Source organism: Crassostrea angulata, unplaced genomic scaffold (genome assembly GCF_025612915.1).
Source record: "Crassostrea angulata isolate pt1a10 unplaced genomic scaffold, ASM2561291v2 HiC_scaffold_77, whole genome shotgun sequence".
NCBI lineage: Eukaryota > Metazoa > Mollusca > Bivalvia > Ostreida > Ostreidae > Magallana > Magallana angulata.
This window is the reverse complement of record NW_026441632.1, coordinates 248,065-271,256: the sequence shown is the minus strand read 5'-3', so window position 1 is coordinate 271,256 and position 23,192 is coordinate 248,065. Positions and strand designations below refer to the sequence as shown.

Here is a 23,192-nt window from a genome sequence, read left to right as displayed (position 1 = left end):
TACATTTTACATCCAAATATTCGGATTTCTGTCAGATATTCAAAAACAAATTTATAGACTAAAATGTATGATTAAATCCCAATTGATTTAAATCAAAATAAAATGTGTAGTCAAATTATTCATTTTTTAAACAAAAGTTTTACTTACGGGGGGGGGGGGGGGGCGGGGGGGGGGGGGGGCGGGGGGTGTCTTAAAAAAATTCATTGCAATCGGTCTCTATGGGTGAGAAAAATATTATTTAGCGGCCGATATCTGCATAAAAACTGTTTTCGTTAAATATTGAATTAAAATTTTATTTTAATTAATATATCAATTATTTGTAAAAAATTTACAAAGCAAAATTCTATTTTTGGAATGTACTAGTATTTTGATCTGTCGATATATGTCCCCCCCCCCCCCCTCCCCCGTGAAACAACAAATCCTTTGGTATAAAAATTCTAAATGACAATATATAAACCCCTCGAAATCAATAATTGACTAATGAAATATATCTAGAATGCCTACAGTCTCCCTAAAAACGGAAATAAACAAGCACTTGACCTCTTCCTTAAGTTGATTTCAAATTGAATGTATGTAGGAGTTACTTTTCCCATGATTTAACATAGAATGTACAGAAATTGTTTAATTTTCTACATACTTCCTTTAAATCCGTAAAGTTCAGAAAAAAGATTTTTCAAAACAATTATGACGTCATAATAGTTTTAGCCCCAAAAATATTCTCTAGAATTGTTTACTAGATCTTGACCTTATATATGAATTATACAATTTCATTTCACAAACTATAACATGTGTTGCAAATTTTTGTTCGAAAACGTTTTTGCTAGCACTAGTCTTATAATGCATTGTGCGTTACATAAGAAGTTGCTGTACTTTTCAGGTTAGCATAGGTTTAAGAGTATAGAAGTAAACTATGATTGATAGATGCGCAAATATTTACATGTATATTATATCAAAAAGTAAGTAAACTTTTTTATAGCAAATTTTAACAATTGCTAATTCATTTTACACACCACGTAAAAGATGCAACATTGTTATACCCCTGTAAAACAGTTACTTTATAACTCTATACGAAAAAAGTCCAGCATTTTGACTGTTGGACTGGAACTGTTAAATTCGAACTGTTAAAATCGACTGTTAAAAGAGACTGTTGACCGGTGACGTCACATTCCGCGAAAACGTGTTATTGATTAGAAGGGGTATAACAAAACAGTTGTTGACTGTGTCGCGGGCAACAGTTGATCTGTCGGACCGGCTCGCAAACTGTTGCCCGCGGCCTTCGGCCTTGGGCAACAGTTTGCGAGCCGGTCCGACAGATCAACTGTTGCCCTCGACCCCAGTCAACAACTGTATAATGTTAAGTCTGATATCTACAGGTGACTCACTATTGAAAAAGTTCACATTTTCGCATAACGATAGTTTTTGAAGAAAAAAAAATGCATCGTACATGCACCACTTTATACAAATTGAACTTTTAAAATTAATACTCTGTGAACATGGATTGACTACAGCAAAACACAAAGAAGGTTTGTTATTTGCCTTTAATATACATAATTCCTTATATTATCTTTTTTCTTTTAGTCCAGCCGATAAAGACGGTACAAAAAATAACGTCAATATGACGTATTGGTTAGTACCGTTAGTCATATCTATTGTGGGTGCTGCAATCGGATTTGCATACATCATGAGTACGAAGAGGACAACGTCTCCTAGAGGTAATATAATCTCAATCAATTTCATTGTATATTGAAACGAAAACAAAACTTTTAACTGATTTCTCGACTCTCAACATTCATATATTTAAATAGAAAAAGTTAAAGGTTGAAAGTTCTGTTTTTGTTTTTAAATTTCACTTAATGTTTAATCATGATGTGAAAAAATAACCCAATAAATTTGAAAAACACTAAAACGATATAGAAAAATGTTAGGTGTGTATGGAAATAATAAGTCATAATTATAATCAACTAATATGAAAAAAAATGTTATTCTGTAAGGCAATAATATCATGGCCAACTAATATTAAAAAAAAAAAATGAAGTGATTCTGTAAAGTCACAATGTCACTTTGTTTTATATATTTGTAAACTGCTTCAGACAATATTAATACAAAAAAATAGAATTTATTATTTATGGAAACTGATCAATTGTTTCGTCTCCAAATTTTATACGGTGAACGAAATTTTCAAGACTTGATTTCATGAAATGATGACTGAATGACTTAAAAAAGACTCTGTGAACAAAAACATATATGAGTTACGAGAAAAGGGACTCAATAGTTGTGTCATATAATCAGTTTAATGCAATTGCCATCGGATTATACAAATAATAGCGACATATAAAAGTTAAACATATATTTAAGTACTGTAGTATTACATGTTTTATTACATATTTTCGATTGTATGATCCTATAAGCAAGGGACACGATATGCGTCTGCAGGCATGTCCACGAAACTTTCATAAGATATTACCTTAGTGTGTTCCTAAGATATGAGTTAGGAACATCCTAAGATCAACTTAGGACACGTCTTATGATGTAAATAGACGGTAACTTAGGAACGTCTTAAGTTCAATATCCAAACCTTCTTCAACCATTCTTATTTTTTCACATTTATTCATACATATCGACTTTGAGATACTTTTGTAGGGATGAATCATTAAACAGTTTGCCTGAGAAAAGTGTACGTGTTGGTAGTTAACACAATATGACTAAAACCAGTAAATTTAAAGTATACATTTTTTTAAAATTTACAAATACTAAATTTAGACAACACATTGAGTGTAAATTAACATTTGATAATCTTGTCATTGGAGTACATGTTTTACATAAACGCGCGATTTTCATAAATTTTAACGTTACATATAGAAAACACACACGTACAAACACAACCAATTTTTCTTTTAAATTGATCTGCATAATATAGAATGCACGAACATATTAAATAAGAAATGATTTAATACATCTCGAAAATACATTAAGACAGTTTGTTCAACATTAAGAATTTTTTAAAGAATTAAAAAATTTAAAGATTTTTTTTAGAATGAAGTGATAAATATTAGGAATGATTTCGCATGGCTTATATAAAACAATGTAAATCAAAACAAAGAATGTAACTCAGTTAAAAGATATTAAAAATAAGTGACTAATTTTCATCCGCCAAACAGACACATTATTTGCAGAAAAAACATTGCTTACTTTGTCAGCTTCTTGGCAGGCATGTAGCAACGGGGGAAGGGGAGGGGGAGGGGGTCAGAGTTTGGGACCTCTCTCCACATACTTTTGTTAAAATGAATATACATGATAGAATTAATGACTTTACCCCCTCCTTCCAATTTGAGGTTTGTCGGAAATGCTGGAACTGTAAAAAATATTGCTTTATTCGACCGGCCTGAAGAAAAAGCTTCACAATAGTCCCAATATTCCCAAAAACATGATTTCACAGCCTTAGGGTGGTCTTAGGGCAAGGTAAGCGATGTCCTAAAGTTAAGACATATTTTTGGCGGTTCCTTAAGTTAGGAGAGTTTCGACAAACAGACCCAAGACTAAAACATATATTCCAAGATGTACATGTACCTAGGACACACCATAGTCCTAAGATACCTTCGTGAACATGCCTGCTGGTGAACAAAGTGGTTTCACACTTCTGCACCCTGTGCATTAACAAAATCTTTAAGAATAAAAGCGGAGATGTAAGATGTTTTGCATGACAGGATTTGACATACTTGAGAAAGTTGACAATGAATGAAGGAAAAATAAATATAGAAAAATACAGGTTTTGTCTTTATCTAAAATACTTTTTAAAACATATTTTTTATTATTTGAGCGGTGTGGGAGCGGATTTTCATGGTTTGAAAGCAGACAGTAGAAACCGCCTGCCTTATCAAATACGCCAAAGTTAAACTAAACGTTGTATGTTCAGTCTACATAATGACGTCATATTTCATACGTTAAACGTAAAAGTTCTGTCTTCAGATATAGCTGAAGAAAAAAACATGATTCAAAGATTTTCAATTTCTTTTCTCAATGCTTGTCCATTTCATAAGTTAATTTTCCTATATGTACTTTATTCAGTATCTAAAAGATCGGTTCCTTGATGTTAATGTTTTTTCCATCTAATAATTTGAGAAGACAAACGTTAAACTAGTCATATCTCCTCATTAAAACACTGTTAAAACTTGTCTGGTGTGCCTTGTCAATAACTTTTATTTAAGTTACTTTCCATTGACAACTTAGAAAATATCTAATAGAGTTAATGGGCAATAAACATAGAAAAGCTGTACATGTATTAATAAAACAAATTTAATGTTAATTCGCTAAATTAGTTTGCTATATTAAGATTATCTAGCCTCAAAAAGGAGATGGGGTTACTAAATAATTATATATTTTGTAAATCGGTATCTTTATTTAAAATTTAGGATGTGAAATATAAGTTTGAGATTTATTTTAAATGACAGAGCTTTATACATTATACCGATTTTCAATGATATTAAAGATGCCGTACTTTGATTTGACAAGTAACTAAAGAACATGCTTCAACTATCACACGTCTGCAATATCACAGAAAACAAAACTGAATCTCACAGACAAAATAACTACCTACTGCAAAAGTGCGTAATTATGTGTCAATTACAGTCTAAGAAAGATGTTTGTGAAGTGCAATGTAAGAGAAAAAATTGTTAGCAAGTTTAAATCACTGTTTTAATCCAAAGTATTTGACTCTTTACTTAATTCTTAATTATTAACAATTGCTACAAATGTATATTATTCATTCATATACATACTTAAACACGTACACTTGTTGCATGTAGCATAGGGCGAGGGAGGGGATGGGAAGCCTGACAACAACCCCCGACCTTTTTATTCTCCTAGCAAACATTTTTCTTAAAATGTCACATAAAAAAGTAAATGAATATGGAGTTGCCCCCCCCCCCCTAAACTTTTTTTGGGAGCATGTACGAAACTAAAATGAAAGGAAGGACATCAACAGTAAAACAGTGAAATTGAAGTGAATTGAAGTTATAGTCACATTTATAACGCCCCCCCCCCCCTTTCCAGGATATTGACTTTAACGATTTTGAAAAGTTTTATTACCCTTCACCCCTCCCCCTCCCCCGCTTTTCTTTGTTAAGATATTTATGTGAGTCTGCCCCCATCTGCAACCCACCACACTTTCAAAAGCGTCGAAACGTGCCTCTCTTCCAGTTCCCGTTGTCTCAATGACCCGGGGAGGGGATGTTCTCCCGCCTAAAATGATGTTATTACCCGGCTATTATTCCATATAAAACACTATATGTCTTTTGACTAGGCCCCATCTATTTTACTTTTTCTTCCTTCTACTTTAATGTTTAGAGACAACCCTGGCCTGAGTTCCTATTAAAATAAGATAAACAACCTTTATGTATGTTAATTTAGTAAAAAGTAATAAACAAACAGTGAAAGAACAACTAGAGCAGAGCTCGTGGTAAGGCCACGTCCGTTGTTGCTACAAGTTGAAAATATATACGAATTGGTGTCAAACGATTATAATGACTAATCTTTCAGTTCTGCTTTCGTTACAAAAACTTGTTGTAATTGAAAGCCTGAATAAAAAACGTGTTTTGAAAAAAGACAAGAAGAAAATGTTTCAGGAAAACTATTTGTCGAAGACAGTTTATGTAATTGTTTCAAAAATTATTCATAAAATAAGATGTTTAATGGCGAGTTAAATTTTCAAAGGGTAGCAAGCATTGTTATATTTGGCATGTACTCATGATTCATGTCAGGAATTGTATTGAAAAAAACAACAACGAGCCCGCATACAACACACGTAACCTTTTCTCTAAGCTCTTAGATAACTTCTGTATCTAAATTTTTTAAGACTAGGTGCAAATTTAAAATTGTTGCGTGCTGTCAAAAATTAGTAATTAGTCGAAATTGATGGCATCTCTGAATTTTCTATAGGGAAGTGTGTGTCGTCTGATATTATTTAATGAGACGAGTAGACTTGGACATTCAAAATAATAATCAGCTATCAAAGATCTGCGGGAGAATTTAAGCAAAAGTGAGCATCTATATTTTACACCAGATGGTGCTTTTTCATACCGCTATGTATCGTGAAATTACCTTAATTACTTTTTTACAGAAATGAAAATTACTTCTCTCGGCGATGCAATAATATGCAATATGTCAGTGGGTTGACTATTTAAATGAAATAAAACTTCAATTGCGCTTGCGTTAATTGGAATTCTGGGAAGGAATTAGGCAGTCCGTTTTAGAGAAAGTCGAAGAAGTTATGAAACTGGTGGGATTTTAGATCAAACTGCGCATAAATGTATTGAGAGACTGTCAATGGCTATCGTCTGTAGCCACAGTCTGGAATCCGTTTGTGCAGTCATACAATGTATGTACACCGATACCCTTTACCTCCTCACCTACAGCCATACAAATGAGGGTGCAACCTTCATGTACACATGTATATAATTATTTTTCTTGAAAGTATTTATCTTGTATTCTAATAGATTAGGTATTCATTGTTTACCTAAAATAAGTATACAACTGGCTGTAGCGAACCTTGTAAGTAAATTAAGTAGCATTACAACCTCATACAACTTTGTTGTATTGTTGTTTTTTAATCAGTGTTCATACAATAAGCGATAAATAAACCCCTAATAACACACATCTATCTGACTATAATTTTGGGAGGCAGTTATGTCGCTATATCATAGTCTGTAAGTCAAGTGAACTATCATGGTCCTTCAAAAAATACTTTGCAGTACTTTGATGATTTTTATGGCGACTGGCTGCATTGCATAATGTAGTCGTTTTTAGCTCACCTGCAAAAAGTAAATCTTTTCCTAATTATGTAGAGATTAAGCGTGTTCAACAGGTTATTTATTAGCCACATTCTCAGATTACGATATCACACCTTCAATGTGAAGATGATTGACTTTGAATAATAGTCTTACTGTTTAACAATTGACCACTGTAGTGAAAGCACCGTTCAACTGTTACTCAATTACACAATGATTGATGAACGGGGCCCGGTTTTTCGAAATGTGGTTTTTAACACTGTGTTAAGGATAACGACGTGTTAAATCCTAATCAAGCGATTAGCTAACGCAGTGGTTAAATTCTGTTGATCAAAAGCAGTTAAATTTAACACATTGGTTAGCTAACACTGTGTTAACTGAGTTAACCACTTGCTAATCACTTGGTTACCCATAATTTATTTCTACTTCCTATATATGAAGAAAAAAGAAGATTTTGCTTACGAATTCAATAAGTTTAAATTTAGTGAAATACTATTAATATAATTATATGTTGAACATCTATATCATTTCCAGAGTTCAATCCTATATAGTATGCAATTTTCCAAATCCTTTCTTTTCTTGTTGTCTATATAACACCGTTAAAGTACAATGTAATAGCCTCAAAATACCATGATAAATTCCTTTCAATGTGTAAATTAATTAGGTACATGTATCATAAAATACAGTTTAAAGGCTCATCTAATTTTCTAATTAATTTATAGGGTTTAACTTACACTAACTAACATTCTATAGAAAGACATTTTGCCTTGGAATAAGAAAGCTTATGCAATTTTGAAAAAAAAGTATACCGCATATTGGCTATTTCATTGAGGTCTGAGAAATATACATGTATGGTCATTTAAGTGAACCCACATTTCCACTTTTCTCATTTAACATAGATTTATATGGTTCTTCTTCAGCAAAACATCTTTACTTAATTTTAAGAGATCAACCTCGTTTAATAGGGAACCTTATTCAATACTGCATGTATCTACATAACATTATCATTATAAAAGCACCACATCACTTAGAGATACCCTTGCATGCATGCCCTCCTCCTATGTATTGATCTTCATAAAAAGCAGTGGTTTGAAATCTTTCACCTAATCTGATAATATTATGAAACTTGTGGCAGTTTCTAGTGTCAATTCTCACACATAATTGAAAACATGTATCACCAACACGAAAAATTTACCTATTTTGAAAATTGGATGAATTGTAGCTTTTTCGAGACAAACACACATGCCGTCCTGCATGTGATTTCTTGTTTAAATTTATTAAAAAGCAAGCTTTATAATCATATTTAATAAAAACCTTGTTATTCTCGTTTCTAATTCTTAAATCTACTCCCTTTCCAACCACGATAAAAAAAGACCTACCAGGAGACGGATGAGAAATCCAAGAAAAATGTTCAAATTTTACATGTTTTTATATTTAATGCATAAATACAATACAAAGATAAAATATGGTTGCTTATCGTTCATTTCAAAAGTAGTTATTATAGCAGATGTTATTTTAATTGATGTAAAATTTACATTTTCATATCCTACATGTAATTTAAAAGACAATTGGAATGAATGGGTGATTTTTCAACTATATGTAAATATATGTGTAACATTTTACATTTGGACAGGAAGGAGCTAAAAACTTGGATTTTTTTAGAGAGAGAGAGAAAGAAAGAGAGAGAGAGAGAGAGAGAGAGAGAGAGAGAGAATGCAAAGGTTTACATTCGCATTGTTTTACATACTTTAATAATTATCATTTCCAGTTTATGGTACTTTAAACAATTTCATAATAAAAACATGTTAGATATGTTGATAGCAGAGAGAGAGAGAGAGAGAGAGAGAGAGAGAGAGAGAGAGAGAGAGAGAGAGAGAGAGAGAGAGAGAGAGAGAGAGAGAGAGAGATAGAAGAGAGAGAGAGAGAGAGAGACAATTTCAATATTTTTTGGCTATTGTGTATTATAATGATGTAGACATTAGATTAAATGACATAATAATTGCTCTCCTTCTCTTGGTGCATGGTGTTTGAGGCTTAGAGGTTGGTTGTTATCATATACTCAGTAAAATACAATTGAAATAGATAGACTTCAAAAAATATATGGAGTTTTAAAAATTAAATGCTTCAAAATTTTTAAATTCAGTTCTTTAAAAAAGTAATTTAAAAAAGGAAGATATAACATAAAATACATATACATAAAAATCATGAAGCTGATAATTCCTTTCTCATTAATGTTTTAAAAATTCAAGGAAAAAATTGTACAATGTTTTTGTACTTATAGTACCCAGTTCACTAATAATTTTGGAAATTTTTGTTAAATGTCTTATGTGACTACAGCAATATAATCAATGTGAAGGTCAAATAAAGAAAAAAGTACCTTTTACTGCTGTCAACAATGCAGCCTCCTCCAATGAAGGGATCCTTCAAGGCAGGGTGTATGAACCATGTGCAAAATTCTTCTTCCATAATCATATCACACAGAAACTGCAACTTTTCATGTAAAGCCAGTTGCTTTTCCGTATCTTATTCATATGTAAGATTTTTTAAACTTTAAAATGTCTGGAAAATGCTTCTTATACCAATTTTTTGATTTGAAGTGGCAAAATAATTACACTGGCGGCAATATTTTTAATCACTGTGTTGAATCTCAACTAAGGTACTGGGGTGGATTAAAATTAACACAGAGTTAACACATGGTTAAAGCCTAACACACTTTCGAAAAACACTTAACCATTTCGTTTACTTTAACACACAGTCAACACGGTGTTTGAGTTAACCACCTTTCGAAAAACCGGGCCCCGAGCTATATATGTTCTGAGCTTTGTGCACTGAAGCGACAGAAGATTTTCGGTCGCACGTGGCGATTGAACTAACACAGACTGACAGAATAAACAAACGTGTGGGAAAGTGAAACACGTTAAGGAGAAAATGTTATACAGAAGGTATCACAAAAAAAAATGATTTTCGACAATATGAAACAAACGGCCATGTAGAAAAAATACATAATTGAGTAATATGTGACCGGTAGGATCTAATTTAAACTTGTTTAAAACTCATGTGAATGATCTTTAAAAAAATCATCGAATGCCTCATTTCAGGACATTCTTTTATCGTGCCAGCATCTACCGCAAACATGTAACATGGAACTTTGATTATAACTTGATTCGATTTTTAAAACTACCTTGTACTCTATTGTATAAATCAATGCTTAATCAACTGTACAAGAAAAATAAATTTATCTCTTCATCTTTAACTAATATAATAGTTCAAATCATAATAAAATATAGTTGTGTCCTTACAAAATATGAAACATGCACGCGTGATAAGGTACATGTAGATGAACCTACCCCGGATCACTTGTCCACTCGCACCGGATCTCCTCGGCTACGTGCGAGGGATGATCATTATTTAAAAGTTAAATATCTGTGTGTGTATTCTTTTGTTGATTAAAAAAATTATTTGTGCAGTTTTTAATATAGTTTAAACTTACAAACCAAGCATTATTTTATGTCTGACGATGTTTCCGATTTGGAGTAATATCGCTTTTACTAATTTTCAGACCAACTTTTTAATTTACACTCAATTGTTTAATTAAATGAATACAGGATGGACAGACTTTTAACATTATATTAAAACAGTTCTTTTATTACCGGCAATATAAACTCAAACACGTCCATATACATGTAAGTGTGCGTGTGCGAATCTTGTGTATCAGATAACCGCTTAACAGTAGGTGGTGCAGCCGTGGCTGATCTCTTCAGCTTATGGCGAAGGATAGATTACGTTAAGGTACACACACGCACAGCTCAGAACCCAGAAGATTTGAAAAATTTGCAGTATAATGACTAAACTCTATCAAAGAGAATTTCTTTATTTTTAACTTAAAACCCACAGTTGATCTATTTCTGGTATTGCTTTAGACTGAGAATGACATTGTTTTTATTAATTAACTGAACGGTTTCTTAATTTACACCCTATCTTTTAATCCATTAACTTTAATGTGTAATCAAAACTAACTCAATTCTTGAGTTCGCGGCTAAATAAACTCATATATGAGAGACGCAACCCACGTGTAATTGATAACCGCTGACCGCTAGGTAGTCCAGCTGCGACCATGGTGACCGATTTTCTCTGCCGCGGGCGAGGGATAGCTTACGTAATGGTTCACAAACACAGCTCTTATTCAAGATATATTTTAAATTCAAGCAGTTAATAACTACAATGTAATTCATAGATTCTTTTAAATCAGTATTTTATGTTTTACTAGAAAAGAAAAAAAATGTTTTGTTTTCCAATTCCCGTTTTTAAGGATTGTGCACTATTAGAACTTAACAACAATGACTTAACCTCCAAAAAAAGCATGTATTCTGAAAAAAAAATTATTATGAAAAAATGCCTCTTGTATAAACTAGCATACTTTCTGCAGTAATTTTATGCCAGTTGTATGCACAGAGATTTTCTTTATTGCCAAATGAAAACCGGTACATGGCTTTTTACACTCATACTACACGAACCACTAACAAAATAACATTGTAACGACCTTTATGAGATCCAAACAATCAACTTCCGCAGCGACCGCCATATCGAAATCCTAATCGTTTTTGTGTTATTACAGTAGATCCAGTGTTCTCTGTCATACTTTAGTGTAAAACTTTAAATTCTTTTAAATTTGTGCAAGATAATTTTATATATTTTATGTCAATAGAATGACATGGAAGTAACTAGAATTACTGTTGAGTTCAAGATATTTTCGCAGCTTGATTTTATCCTAAATTTTCAATTTTATCTATGCCAAGGGAAAACTTTTTTTCTGACTTTTTTCTCAGTTGTATGTCTAAATGCTATACTTTTCTAATCCCAACGATTAATTTTAAAATGTGTTTGTATTTTTACTTTCCTGACACAGTCGACAATAAAATTAAAAAAAGATAAACAATTTTCTGCTTACAAATATTCTACTTTTAATAAAAAGTACGGTTTTCTGATGCTAAATTATGCTTTAGTTCATATTTATCTGACATCTAAAAAAGTGTGATGACATGTATATTTTTCTTATAATTGATGAAAATTAAGTCTATTAAATTGAAATCAGTTCTGTTTTTCAACTTTCATCAAAGAGTTTTACGAGTATGGAGTTACATTAAGCAAAAACGTTTAGGGGCCATTGATCTTTAATTTTAGGGGCAAGCCCGTTTTTTATTGTTGTGAAATGAAAGCCCTTAATATTCTGCACAAATTTTATTCTACCATGTCTTAACAAGATATATTTCGTTAAAAAGATAAAAAGGAAAATATTTCTAAACGTTCGCACTTTTTGGAATCCTGTTTTTAAACCCATACCTTTTCCTAAATAAAATAAAAACGTAATTCAAAAACAAAAACCAATGTGCGCAACTACAATGTCTCTGTTATTCAAATTCGTTGAATTCCCATTCCCTGTTATCATAGTCTCGGAGCCTTTGTCTGGAAACCAAAGGCCCTATAACTTTTTAAAAGGGGAATAACTAGTTAACGGAAGAGGAATTCAAAAATTTTTGAATTGATTAAGATAGTACTTTGTAAAGTCTATTAGCCCTGAAATTTAAGCAAAAACTGTTCAGAAATGAGCACGATATAAAGCCTAAAGGTTTGCGTCTATGAAGAAAAAAAAGAAAAATAAGAATAATCTTAACCAGCAAAAAATAGTAAGGTCTTTGGTTGGAACGGAAGACCTTAATAAGCTATGTTTCCTTACAATCCTATATGTATCCATGCAATTAATAATGTCGAACTACATTTAGCATTAGATGACTAACTTTTTGACAACTTTTGCTGCACATAAGAGGTGCTTAATTCTGTAGTGTTCCAGAAATAAAATAAAATAAACGTGAACGAATAAAACTACTTGAAGAAATTAAACACCTAGAAATATGGAGGAATATTAATGATTCTGAACACATATTTAATTTAAAAAAATAAAACTGATGCAAAAAAGATTGGAAGAATTCAGAAGACATATAAAAGGATTATTTTTTAGAACAAATTTTAAATGGATTAAACAGAGTGAAAATATATTCTCAGTTTTGAAAAAAAGAAATTATGTCAATAAAACTGTAGGCAAACTTATGTACAGCAATGGTTTTGTTATTACCTACAGAAAAATATTTTAGCAGAAATTGAGAGGTTTTATAAAAAAAAAAAATTCTGCTAGAATTAAAATATGTTGATATTGAATCTACTTTTAATAAGAATTACAATAGAGAACTTGATGAAAACATGTCTAATTATTTAGAGGATATAAAACATAAATGGGAGCTTATTGGCAATAAAACAAACATGGAAAACCATAAGGAAATAATGGTTTTTCTAATAAACATTAGAGGTACTTAGAAAATATAAAAGTATGCCTATTACAAAATGCAGAATATACAGTTCTTTTTTGGATGGATACGAAAAAAAGTTTAAAAGGTGCTTTTGATCTTCTTTTTCAGTTCTCTAAATTTGCTGGACTAAAACCCAACCTTTCTAAAACAAAAGTAATCTTGATTGACTCACAAATTTATTTGAATACAATTTGCATCGATACTGGTATACTGTACAATGAACGACAGACCATTTTACTTTTCTTGGAATAACATATACTGCTAACCTAAAAATGGAACAATTGAATTCTGATAATGAATTAAACTTTATTCAGAAAGAATAAATCACTGGTTGAATAGAAATATTGCAGCATTGGCAAAAAGTACAGTTGTGAAAAGTTAACTTTTATCAAAATGTACACATTTAGTCATTTCTCTTCCAAAAGCTTGTTCTCAAGGGATACAACAATTAAACAAAACGCTGTATAATTTTACATGGGTAAAAATATTAATAAATATCTAAAATAAAAATACACACACACACACACACACACACACACACACACACACACACACACACACACACACACACACACACACACACACACACACACACACACACACACAAAAACCAAAAAACATTGCAATTAAAAAAAACTAATAAAAGCACCGTACTAACTTCAAGAAAAGAATACTTATTTTCATTATTATAAATTTGTAAAATTATTTAATTTCAATGTTATTGTTCTTTTGTAGATAATCTGGAAGATAATCAAGCGACGGTATTCATTTTTCAGTCCGCTGACTCTAACATTTTTAATGTAGTGATAAATATTACGTATCAAAACATTTTTTTTGAAGTGCAGTGACATACAAATAACTGTGTAACGTTCATCTTATACATTATCCACAAATGATATAAAAATGCATTAGTGGTTAGAATCCCAACTATAAATGATATAATTATATCATTAACGAACTGCTTTGCCTACATTTATGAACAGATTTTAAAGTTGACATTAAGATTCAAAACTCACATCTACTAGCGATATAAAAGAAAAAGCAAAATAAGGTAGCTAGGGACAGTTTTGGAAAAATACCCGTCAATTTGTTTGTAAAATTGAGATTTACTGTACTTGATGGTTTATGAGTATTGCTGAAATTCCCGAAATTATTTTTAATACTTATAATTAGTTAGAAGGATGTTTCTTCTTAAAATTGATTTGAAATATGTAAACCCCTAATGTTAAGTACATGAGAATCAGAAGTAAAATTCAAATAATGTGCCTATTACTGTAGTGTTGACTTTAAACAGTGAAATTGAAAGTTACAGACGAGGGGTAAAGTAAACGAATGGTTGGTAGATGCGACATTTTAAACCATACAGCGGAAAGTTTCCGACATGAGATGATGCAAAACGGCACGGAAGTCAACCTTTTTCTAGGAATAAGCTGGGGCGGTCTACAAAGCTGAAATATCATGCACAATCGGCGAAATATAAAAGGGTCGAAATCTGAGAAAACCCACTGTGTAGAAATTTAACACTATCTGACTAATAATATTCGTCAGACATTAGGGATTTACACTTCAAAACATCGCCGACATTTAATGGCAGTTTTTATTGCATTAGTGTATAAACTTTTACCGTTTATGATACAATTATGAATGATTATGTACTGTTTTAAATTTGCATTTTTGCAATATATTAATGAACGACTATGTAGCTCGTTAATGTTATATCATTATATCAATAAAAACAAAATGGTCATGATTCTGGTCCCTAATGCAACTTGATATCATTGCGGTATTGACTCTGAAAACTCATGTCTGTATGAGAATCCTCTGTTTTCCATATGTTTAACCTGATCACCCCATGTCTGCTTCTGTACACATCCCCAGAGCCACTGTAGGCATCCCCTGACTGTCACTGTAAACGTATGTCTCCCACTGTAAAACACTGGCATCCCCCATTCATTATTTTATCTATACAATAATGCATCTCACATCTGTTAGTGTATTTGTTTTAGTCTGAGCTTTTAAGTCAATTTTTGCTCTTAACAGCGCCGACGCAAAGATATACAGTAAAACTGGGTTATAGCGAGGTCATAGGGACCAATGGAATTACTTCGTTATTTCAATAATTCGTTATATCAGTATAACGAATTTGTAATACATGTAATATCTAAAGCGAATTCACTATATACATGTTTTCTTTCACCAGACTTTACTTTTTGCTAATTTAGGCTTTAAATAAAACTACATTACTTTATACATTTAATTTTGGATTGTGAATTGAAAAAAATTATATAAGAATAAATTTATTCAACGTATTTTGTTATACCCTTGTAAAACAGTTACTATATAACTCTATACGAAAAAAAAACCAGCATGTTGACTGTTGGACTGGAACTGTTAGATTGGGACTGTTAAAATCGACTGTAAAAAAAGACAGTTGACCGGTGACGTCACATTCCGCAAAACCGTGTTATTGATTAGAAGGGTATAACAAAACAGTTGTTGACTGTGTCTCCGGCAACAGTTGATCTGTCGGACCGGCTCGCAAACTGTTGCCCGCGGCCTTGGGCAACAGTTTGCGAGCCGGTCCGACAGATCAACTGTTGCCCTCGACCCCAGTCAACAAGTGTATAATATTAAATTTTTTGAACAGTATATTACAACATTGATTCGTAGTGTTATCACAGACAAACACACTAAAAAAATGTGAATATCAATATATAATATCGATCAAGTACAAAGGAAAACAAGGATCGTTTAAAATAAGAATACTATTCATGCTTTCAAAATTTAAAATATTTTTCAAAAAAACCCCAGAAAACAAGATTAAAACAACGCTTGTTTTAAAAAGCTTCCCACAGCGATGTGTAGAAAGTAACGTAACTGTACTTTGTATAATATGACGTCATAATCAACTTTGACGTCCCGATCTGCATTCCTTTTGATAGGTCTCAGGGATTGTATCGTAACGTTAAAAGTTAATTATAGTCAAACTATAATTAAATCGATTATTTTCTTTACATAGCTTCCATCTTTAATGCTATATGTAATGAGTTCAGGCATATCAATAATCAATATTAAATAATCTGTAGATTTAAAGCGTCATTTAAACTCAAAGACTATTTATAAATTAGTGGTTGTACGTTGTTACGCTCTCTGTTACGTGTAAACAACTTAATAAAGGAATTTAACCCATGCAAAAAAAAAAAAAAAAAAAAAGCTTGGTGCAGTTGAAAGATCAAAACAGTATTCGAACATTTTAAGTATAATTGGTAGATTATACGGGTACCAAAGTGATTCATACCTTGGAAACCTACGGATATACCCGTGTTTCATGTAAATCGCGTTTAGTAAAAATATGTCTTATTCTGATGATTTAGCGAAACAATTATTTAATGCCCAAGCAAGAAATTAAAAGTGTATTACATAGCAAAAGATTTTTCTTGGCAATATCTCTGATTTAAGTCATGAATCAGAATTCAGACAATATGCAATGTAAGGAAACACACGTCACGTGACAACTAAGTACAAATAAACTCACAAAAATGCAAGTATTATGTTTGACATCGTTGTCAATATATACATGTAATGTAAAATTTTAAGAAATACTCTCTGTCAAATTATTTCTTCGTTAATTGGAAGAATATCGTTTTTTAGCCGTATTCTTGCTCCGGGACACCTTAACATTGCTGCGAAGCGGTATAGACTGTAAAGGGGGTCATAGGGGCCTTTACAGGCGGTAACAGGGTCCTACAGGGGATGTTGAGGGCTTATAGTGGCAAACAGGGGATGTATACAGGGGTTGGCATGGGATTGCAGGAGTACAAGTTCTACATGTAGCAAGAGATGCACATGGGATGGCAGGACAACACAGTGGGGAACAAAAGAAGACATTATATTTTCCTACAGACAGGTGTTTTTATAGCTAGTAGTGTTAGTGGTCGATGTATCAATATAGTTTGCTATGAAACCAATTATGTTTATCCTAGGCTGCATCGTGTTGTCTCATTGCTTGGCCAACCATACACTTGAAGAATGGATGTTTATTTAAGCTTAGTTTGCAACACTGTTGTGTGTGGTAATAGTTATAACATATATTTTGTTTTTCACATATGGATATAATTTAAATACAATTGTATTTGATATCAGATCAATATCACTTTCATATTCTTTAACTTATTTAGTTCATGTTTACGTGCTGATTTGTTTATTATTTTTTTTTGAAGCTGAATGTATTTCTTGTTTTTATTTTGATAAGAAAAACCAAAGCGACTTTTTACCGTAAGATGTGATAAATCTAAAAACCAAGTTTAATGTTGTAACGAGTTATCAAATGTAATACTATATGTTTACGTGTTTTTTATATAAGCCATTGAGACAATTTTCAATTAATAGCAATACGTTAAAGAAATAACAACATCTTAAAAAATCACCGGGATATGAACTTGGTTGGTCAGGTGATTAAATCCTGTGAAGCCCGTTCATATCCCAGTAAACTGTAACAAGAGATGCATATGTGATCGCCGGATAACACAGTGGGTAACAAAAGAAGACATTAGATTTTCCTACCGACAGGTGTTTTTATAGCTAGTAGTGTTAGTGGACGATGTATCAATATAGTTTGCTTTGAAACCAATTATGTTTATCTTAGGCTGCATCGTGTTGTCTCATTGCTTGGCCAACCATACACTTGTAGAATGGATGTTTATTTAAGCTTAGTTTGCAACACTGTTGTGTGTGGTAACATTTATTTTGTTTTTCACATAAGGATACAATTCAAATACAATTGTAACTTGATATCAGATCAAAAACAATTTCATATTCGTTAACTTAATTAGTTCATGTTTACGTGCTGATTTGTTTATTTTTTTTTTAAGCTGAATGTATTTCTTGTTTTTATTTTGATAAGAAAAACCAAAGCGACTTTTTACCGTAAGATGTGATAAATCTAAAAACCAAGTTTAATGTTGTAACGAGTTATCAAATGTAATACTATATGTTTACGTATTTTTTGGCAATACGTTAAAGAAATAAAAAACATGTTTAAAAAATCACCGAGATATAAACTTGGTTGGTCAGGTGATTAAATCCTGTGAAGCCTGTTCATATCCCAGTAAACTTTTTAACATTCTACTTATTTCTTACATCTACATTTTAGTGTTTTCATGTTTACAATAATCCAACCGACAAGCTAAAGTGCGTGCAATAATTATTGTGACCTCACTAAAAAGTTAACATAGAATTGAACGTGTTCGCTAACCTTTAGGTTCAATAAAGGAAACATATTTGCAAATGATAATTATTTAAATTAGATAAAACAATCAAATGATAAGTACTTTATATTAAACAATAAAAAAAACGTGTTAAAGAAAACTGATACTTTAAAATACAATCTTATCATTAATATTATCATTACTATTATTATAATTATTATTATTATAATTATTTTCTAATATCTTAATTTGACAGATACCATTAGCTTGATTCGACAGATGCCATTAGACCCTTATTACTTGACATGCAAGAAAAGAGCTGCTATATAAAGTACAGGAAACATTACAGATCTGAGAAACAGAGTTTATGGACAAAATGATGCAGCATTTACCAAATTAACAATAACAATAGAAAATCAAAGTACTGAAGTACTGACGGGAGTTAATTTTATCGATTATTATCTAGTTTGTATTTTTTTATACTATGAATTTTTAGACTTTCCGGACAAAAATTTCGAGAAACCTCATATGAATCATGTTGTGTAATATTTTAAGATTATAACTACTAGTATGTATTAGTTATCGAAACAATTCTAAAGTATGGATCCAAGTACTATTGATATCGAACTTTTGTCTCGTTTAACTAGACGCTCGGCTGTCTCCACTAATATCCGACAAGCAAGAGAGCCCCCTCTCTGCTTGTCGCAGATTTACGGAGACAGCCAAGCGTCTGGTTGAACGAGACTTTATTAATTCTGGCGAAGGAATACATGAGACTACAAAAATATCTTAATTGTTCGTAGTATATAAAATTTGACTGTTTTCAAAGTGTTTATAGAAAAACAATGCTTCAGCATACATTACATTTATTTTTTTCTCTATTAATTTTAAAAACTTAGTCTTGTCAGCGGTGATGACTTGTGCTTAGGTCCAAACACTGTTTCATTTTCGGTTTGCCAGAGTAACTGCATAGGCGAGTTGATTAAAATCATACAATTACTAACGTGTAACAAGTTGAATTGCGGACAGATTTACTTTATGCAGGTATTTTTGCTTATATTTTTCGAACTTTCATTTATCCCTTTGTTTTAAAATATCAAAGCACCGAAACAGGAGCCTGGAAAGACTGGTTATTTAGCTCACCTGATAAATCCTCAAGTGAGGTTTTCTGAATACTTTTTGTCCGGCGTCAGTCTGACTGTCTGTCCGTCTGTTTGTAAACTTTTCACATGTTCCACTTCTTCGCAAGAACCACTAGGCAAATTTTAACCAAACTTGGTACAAAGCATTCTTAGGTAAAGGGGATTCAAGTTTGTTAAAATGAAGGGCCATGCTCTCTTGTAAAGGAAAAAATAATTAGGAAATATTAAAACATTGTTGGTATCCTAAAAAAGTCTTCTCAAACACCAATTAGCCAAAAAAGCTGTAATTTGCATGAAAGTAGTTTGTTCAAATCATGATCATCGGGGGTACAGTGGGACCACTATTAAGGGTAGAATTTTTACATAAGACTATATTGAGAATTTTTTTTTTTTAAGTCTTCTCCTCAAAAACAATTCGGCCAGAAAAGCTGCAACTTGTATGGAATCATCCTCAGGCAGTGTAGATTCAAGTTTGTTCAAACCATGATCTCCGGGGGTTGGGTGAGGCCACAATGGGGTGGGGTTGAATTTTTACATCGGAATGTATAGAGAAAAATCTATTAAAATCCTTTTTCTCAAATACAAATCGGCCAGAAAAGCTCTTACTTGTGTGGAAGCATCCTCAGGTTCTGTGAATGCAAGTTTGTTCAATTGATCATGAGTTCATAATCACCGGGGGTACGGTGGGGCCAGCATGGGGGAGGGGCGAATTTTTACATATGAATTTAAAGAGAAATATTTCTTTTAGAAAATCAATTAAGCAGAAAAGCTGTTACTTGAGTGATAGCATCCTCAGGTAGTGTAATGTATAGAAAAAAAATCTGTAAAAATTAATTTAAAAAGGATGATACTCTTATGCAGAAGGGAGGGGGAGTCATATTTTGTGTCATATTTTGTGGCGTCGGTAGCCGAGTGGTTAAGGTGCAGGACTCATGACCGAAAGGTTGTGGGTTCGAATCCTGGCCGCGGCAAGTCGACGTTGTGTCCTTGGGAAAGACACTTTACATGTATTTCCTCACTCCACCCAAGTGTAAAAATGGGTGCCTGGCTATAGACAGTGAAAGATATGTGAGTGTTTGAGCGCCTTAACGGCTGCCGCAATGAGAAGGCTCTGGAATGCTTTAAGGTCTGCTGGGGTATAAATTGTAAAGCGCTTTGAGAAATGGTTCGCCAATTTTAAAAGCGCTATTTAAAAACTTGCAATTATTATTATTATATTTTTACATAAAAAATAAATTTGATTATTATCAAAAACATAACGTATATAGTATAACTAATATACAATCATATTGACATTTGTTGATTTTCAGGTGTTTAGACTGTGGTCCTGAATAATTTGTGGGCCACACAAGGGGTTCAAAGTTTGATGTAAGTTTATATAACAGTTGTTCAAGATCTCTTTGAGAATGGCAATGCTCAAAGTGTGATAAAATTATGAAATCATCTAGTTAAAAAAAGGTGCTAAACATACGAACATCTGTAGAAAATTTTGAAAATCTTTTGAAACAGAATCTATTTTATTTATTCATTGTCCCGATATTTTGGATATGACTTCATAAGGCTGATTTTATTATGTCTAGTGTTACTCAGGTGAGCAATGTGGCCGTTGGGCCTCCTGTTAAATAAGTTTTCACTCATTGACTTTATTACTGTTTGTTTCTTAGAGTTTTTATGTTTTGCTGGTAAATAAACCTGCATGAAGTACAGGGTTTCCCTATTAACAACATACATCTGATTTGACTTTTTTCTAATTAAGTTGTTTCTCCTAGAATTTATGATTTCAATTTGATCATTCAATGTGATTTTTGTCTGCTCTTCGTTTAGTGTCGATTCCGACATTTTGAACGTTATGACCTGGTCAAACGACCATATCGAGTTAATTGTATAAGGATATAGATAAAGATGTTGCACTTGATTTAACGAGGCCGGGTCTAATTTGTTCTGCCCTAGATTTTTGAATGAAATGTTTAACATGGATTTCTACTGATATAATTATTATTTTAAGATAAAAAAAATAAGACGTTTACCACACCGTTTGTTAAGGGGGTCATCTCCAAGTTTGTTAATTTTTAACAAGGATCCTACGGGATTTTGCTCGAAATGTATCACTTTTGCAAATGTTTTACATTTTTAAAAAAACTTCTTCCCTAGGGATTTCTTTTTCTGTTCTACATATTAAAGTTATTGCTAAAAGGCATCCAATGGTCAAATTAAAAAAAAACAACTTTTTACCTCCTGGTTTGTTCCAGGGGTCTTATCAAAGTTGTTTTTTGTATGCCGAATATCCCAGATTTGTCAGATAATGGTTATTTTTTTTACAAAGGCGGAAAAGGTGATCTTTATAGTATCATTTAAACATTCAGACGTATTTAAGTAATAAAAAAATATATAACATCACATAATAAGGGTCATTAATATAAAATACTTGGTTACTGTCTTAAAAGATATGAATTAAGCTATATTTAAGCGGGTTATGAAAACGTGACAGAGGGCTAGCCTTGCTGAACCCTCTTCACGTTTTCGACCCGAACCCAAATATAGCTTATACTTCGAGACGTTTTTGTTTATTCCACAATATAACATTAACTTTACGCATCAAACGAGCTATTTTAAACAAGTTTCGCTGAATATCTGAAGTTGAAACTATCACGCCATGGCGTCAACCAAGCAAAAAGATGACGTCACAATACAAATGAAACGCTGCGCGAAAGCGTGCGTACTCGTTCTGTACTCAGCCTCGTTAAAAATATCACATTACTAACTGTTGTTGTTGATGTTGTTTTTCTCGTTCGCCATTGGCAATGATAATTGACTCTTACTCTTTCAATCATAGGTTAATGTTTTATTGTTTTCATTTGATCATTACATTATTGTTTGACGTGTATTTAATTGCATATAAGAATTGTGTGAATGTTGCATTTCAATCATTAATACAAATTGTAACCTTTTTTTTTTTGGTTTATATATTGATATTTTGTATCAATAAAAAATCATGTAGCACTAGTTTTATTTTTTTTTTACCAACAGTTGAACAGTTGCGATATGTATATTTCAATACCCTGTAATAAGTTATATTCTTGATTTGAAATGAATCTTCATTAAAAACGCATCCGACCATCACACTGTATTTGATTTAGTATACAAAAATTCTTATTTACTGCCACGTGTCTATCGTAGTGAACATGATTTTGAAAGGTTCCAAAACATTTCTATAATTCATAAGATAATATATATAAATTTATTATACAAATAACTCTTTAAAACACTTCCAATCAAGCAGTATTTTTTTTTAAAAAATGTTTAAAACTATTTTGGGATTTATGTTAGCACTATTTGTACTGTTCCAGTTATCGTTATCGGTTAAACTGAGAGTTCAGGTTTATAGCACGCGACTATCCGATATTTTTTAATCGAGGTGTCTCATTCGAATAAAAAGAGATAAGTTTTCTTAAAAACTTTGTTAAATATGATTTAACCATTAGCTTAAACGATAACTTTTTACCGCCGATTTAGATCTTTGCACTTTCAGAAGTTAGAAAAGTGACGTAATAAGTTTAAAATAGAATATTACCTCTTTTGATACGTCATTATATCCGTTCTTTGATTTGAAATATAATATCAATACATATAGCATGTATAAACAATAGGAATTCACTAACTTCCGAAAGATTCATAGCGCAGTAGAGCGTCTGGTTGCAC

The 23,192-nt window shown here is 32.0% G+C and overlaps 1 protein-coding gene across 2 annotated transcripts in view; it reads left to right on the top strand.

Annotated features, from left to right (window-relative positions):
* Positions 1 to 20,098, top strand: part of LOC128168995 (uncharacterized) — a 47,142-nt gene extending 27,044 nt beyond the window's left edge. The window contains exons 6-8 of one of the 2 annotated variants that reach the window (XM_052835166.1): positions 1,579 to 1,712; positions 13,880 to 13,905; positions 18,608 to 20,098. In XM_052835166.1, coding sequence (XP_052691126.1) covers positions 1,579 to 1,712; positions 13,880 to 13,905; positions 18,608 to 18,622 — 175 coding nt within the window. In that variant the 3' untranslated portion in view covers positions 18,623 to 20,098. Of the gene's footprint in view, positions 1 to 1,578; positions 1,713 to 13,879; positions 15,643 to 18,607 lie in introns of those variants that run through there. The other variant, XM_052835164.1, reaches the window with a different exon arrangement.
* The last annotated feature ends 3,094 nt before the right edge of the window (positions 20,099 to 23,192 follow it).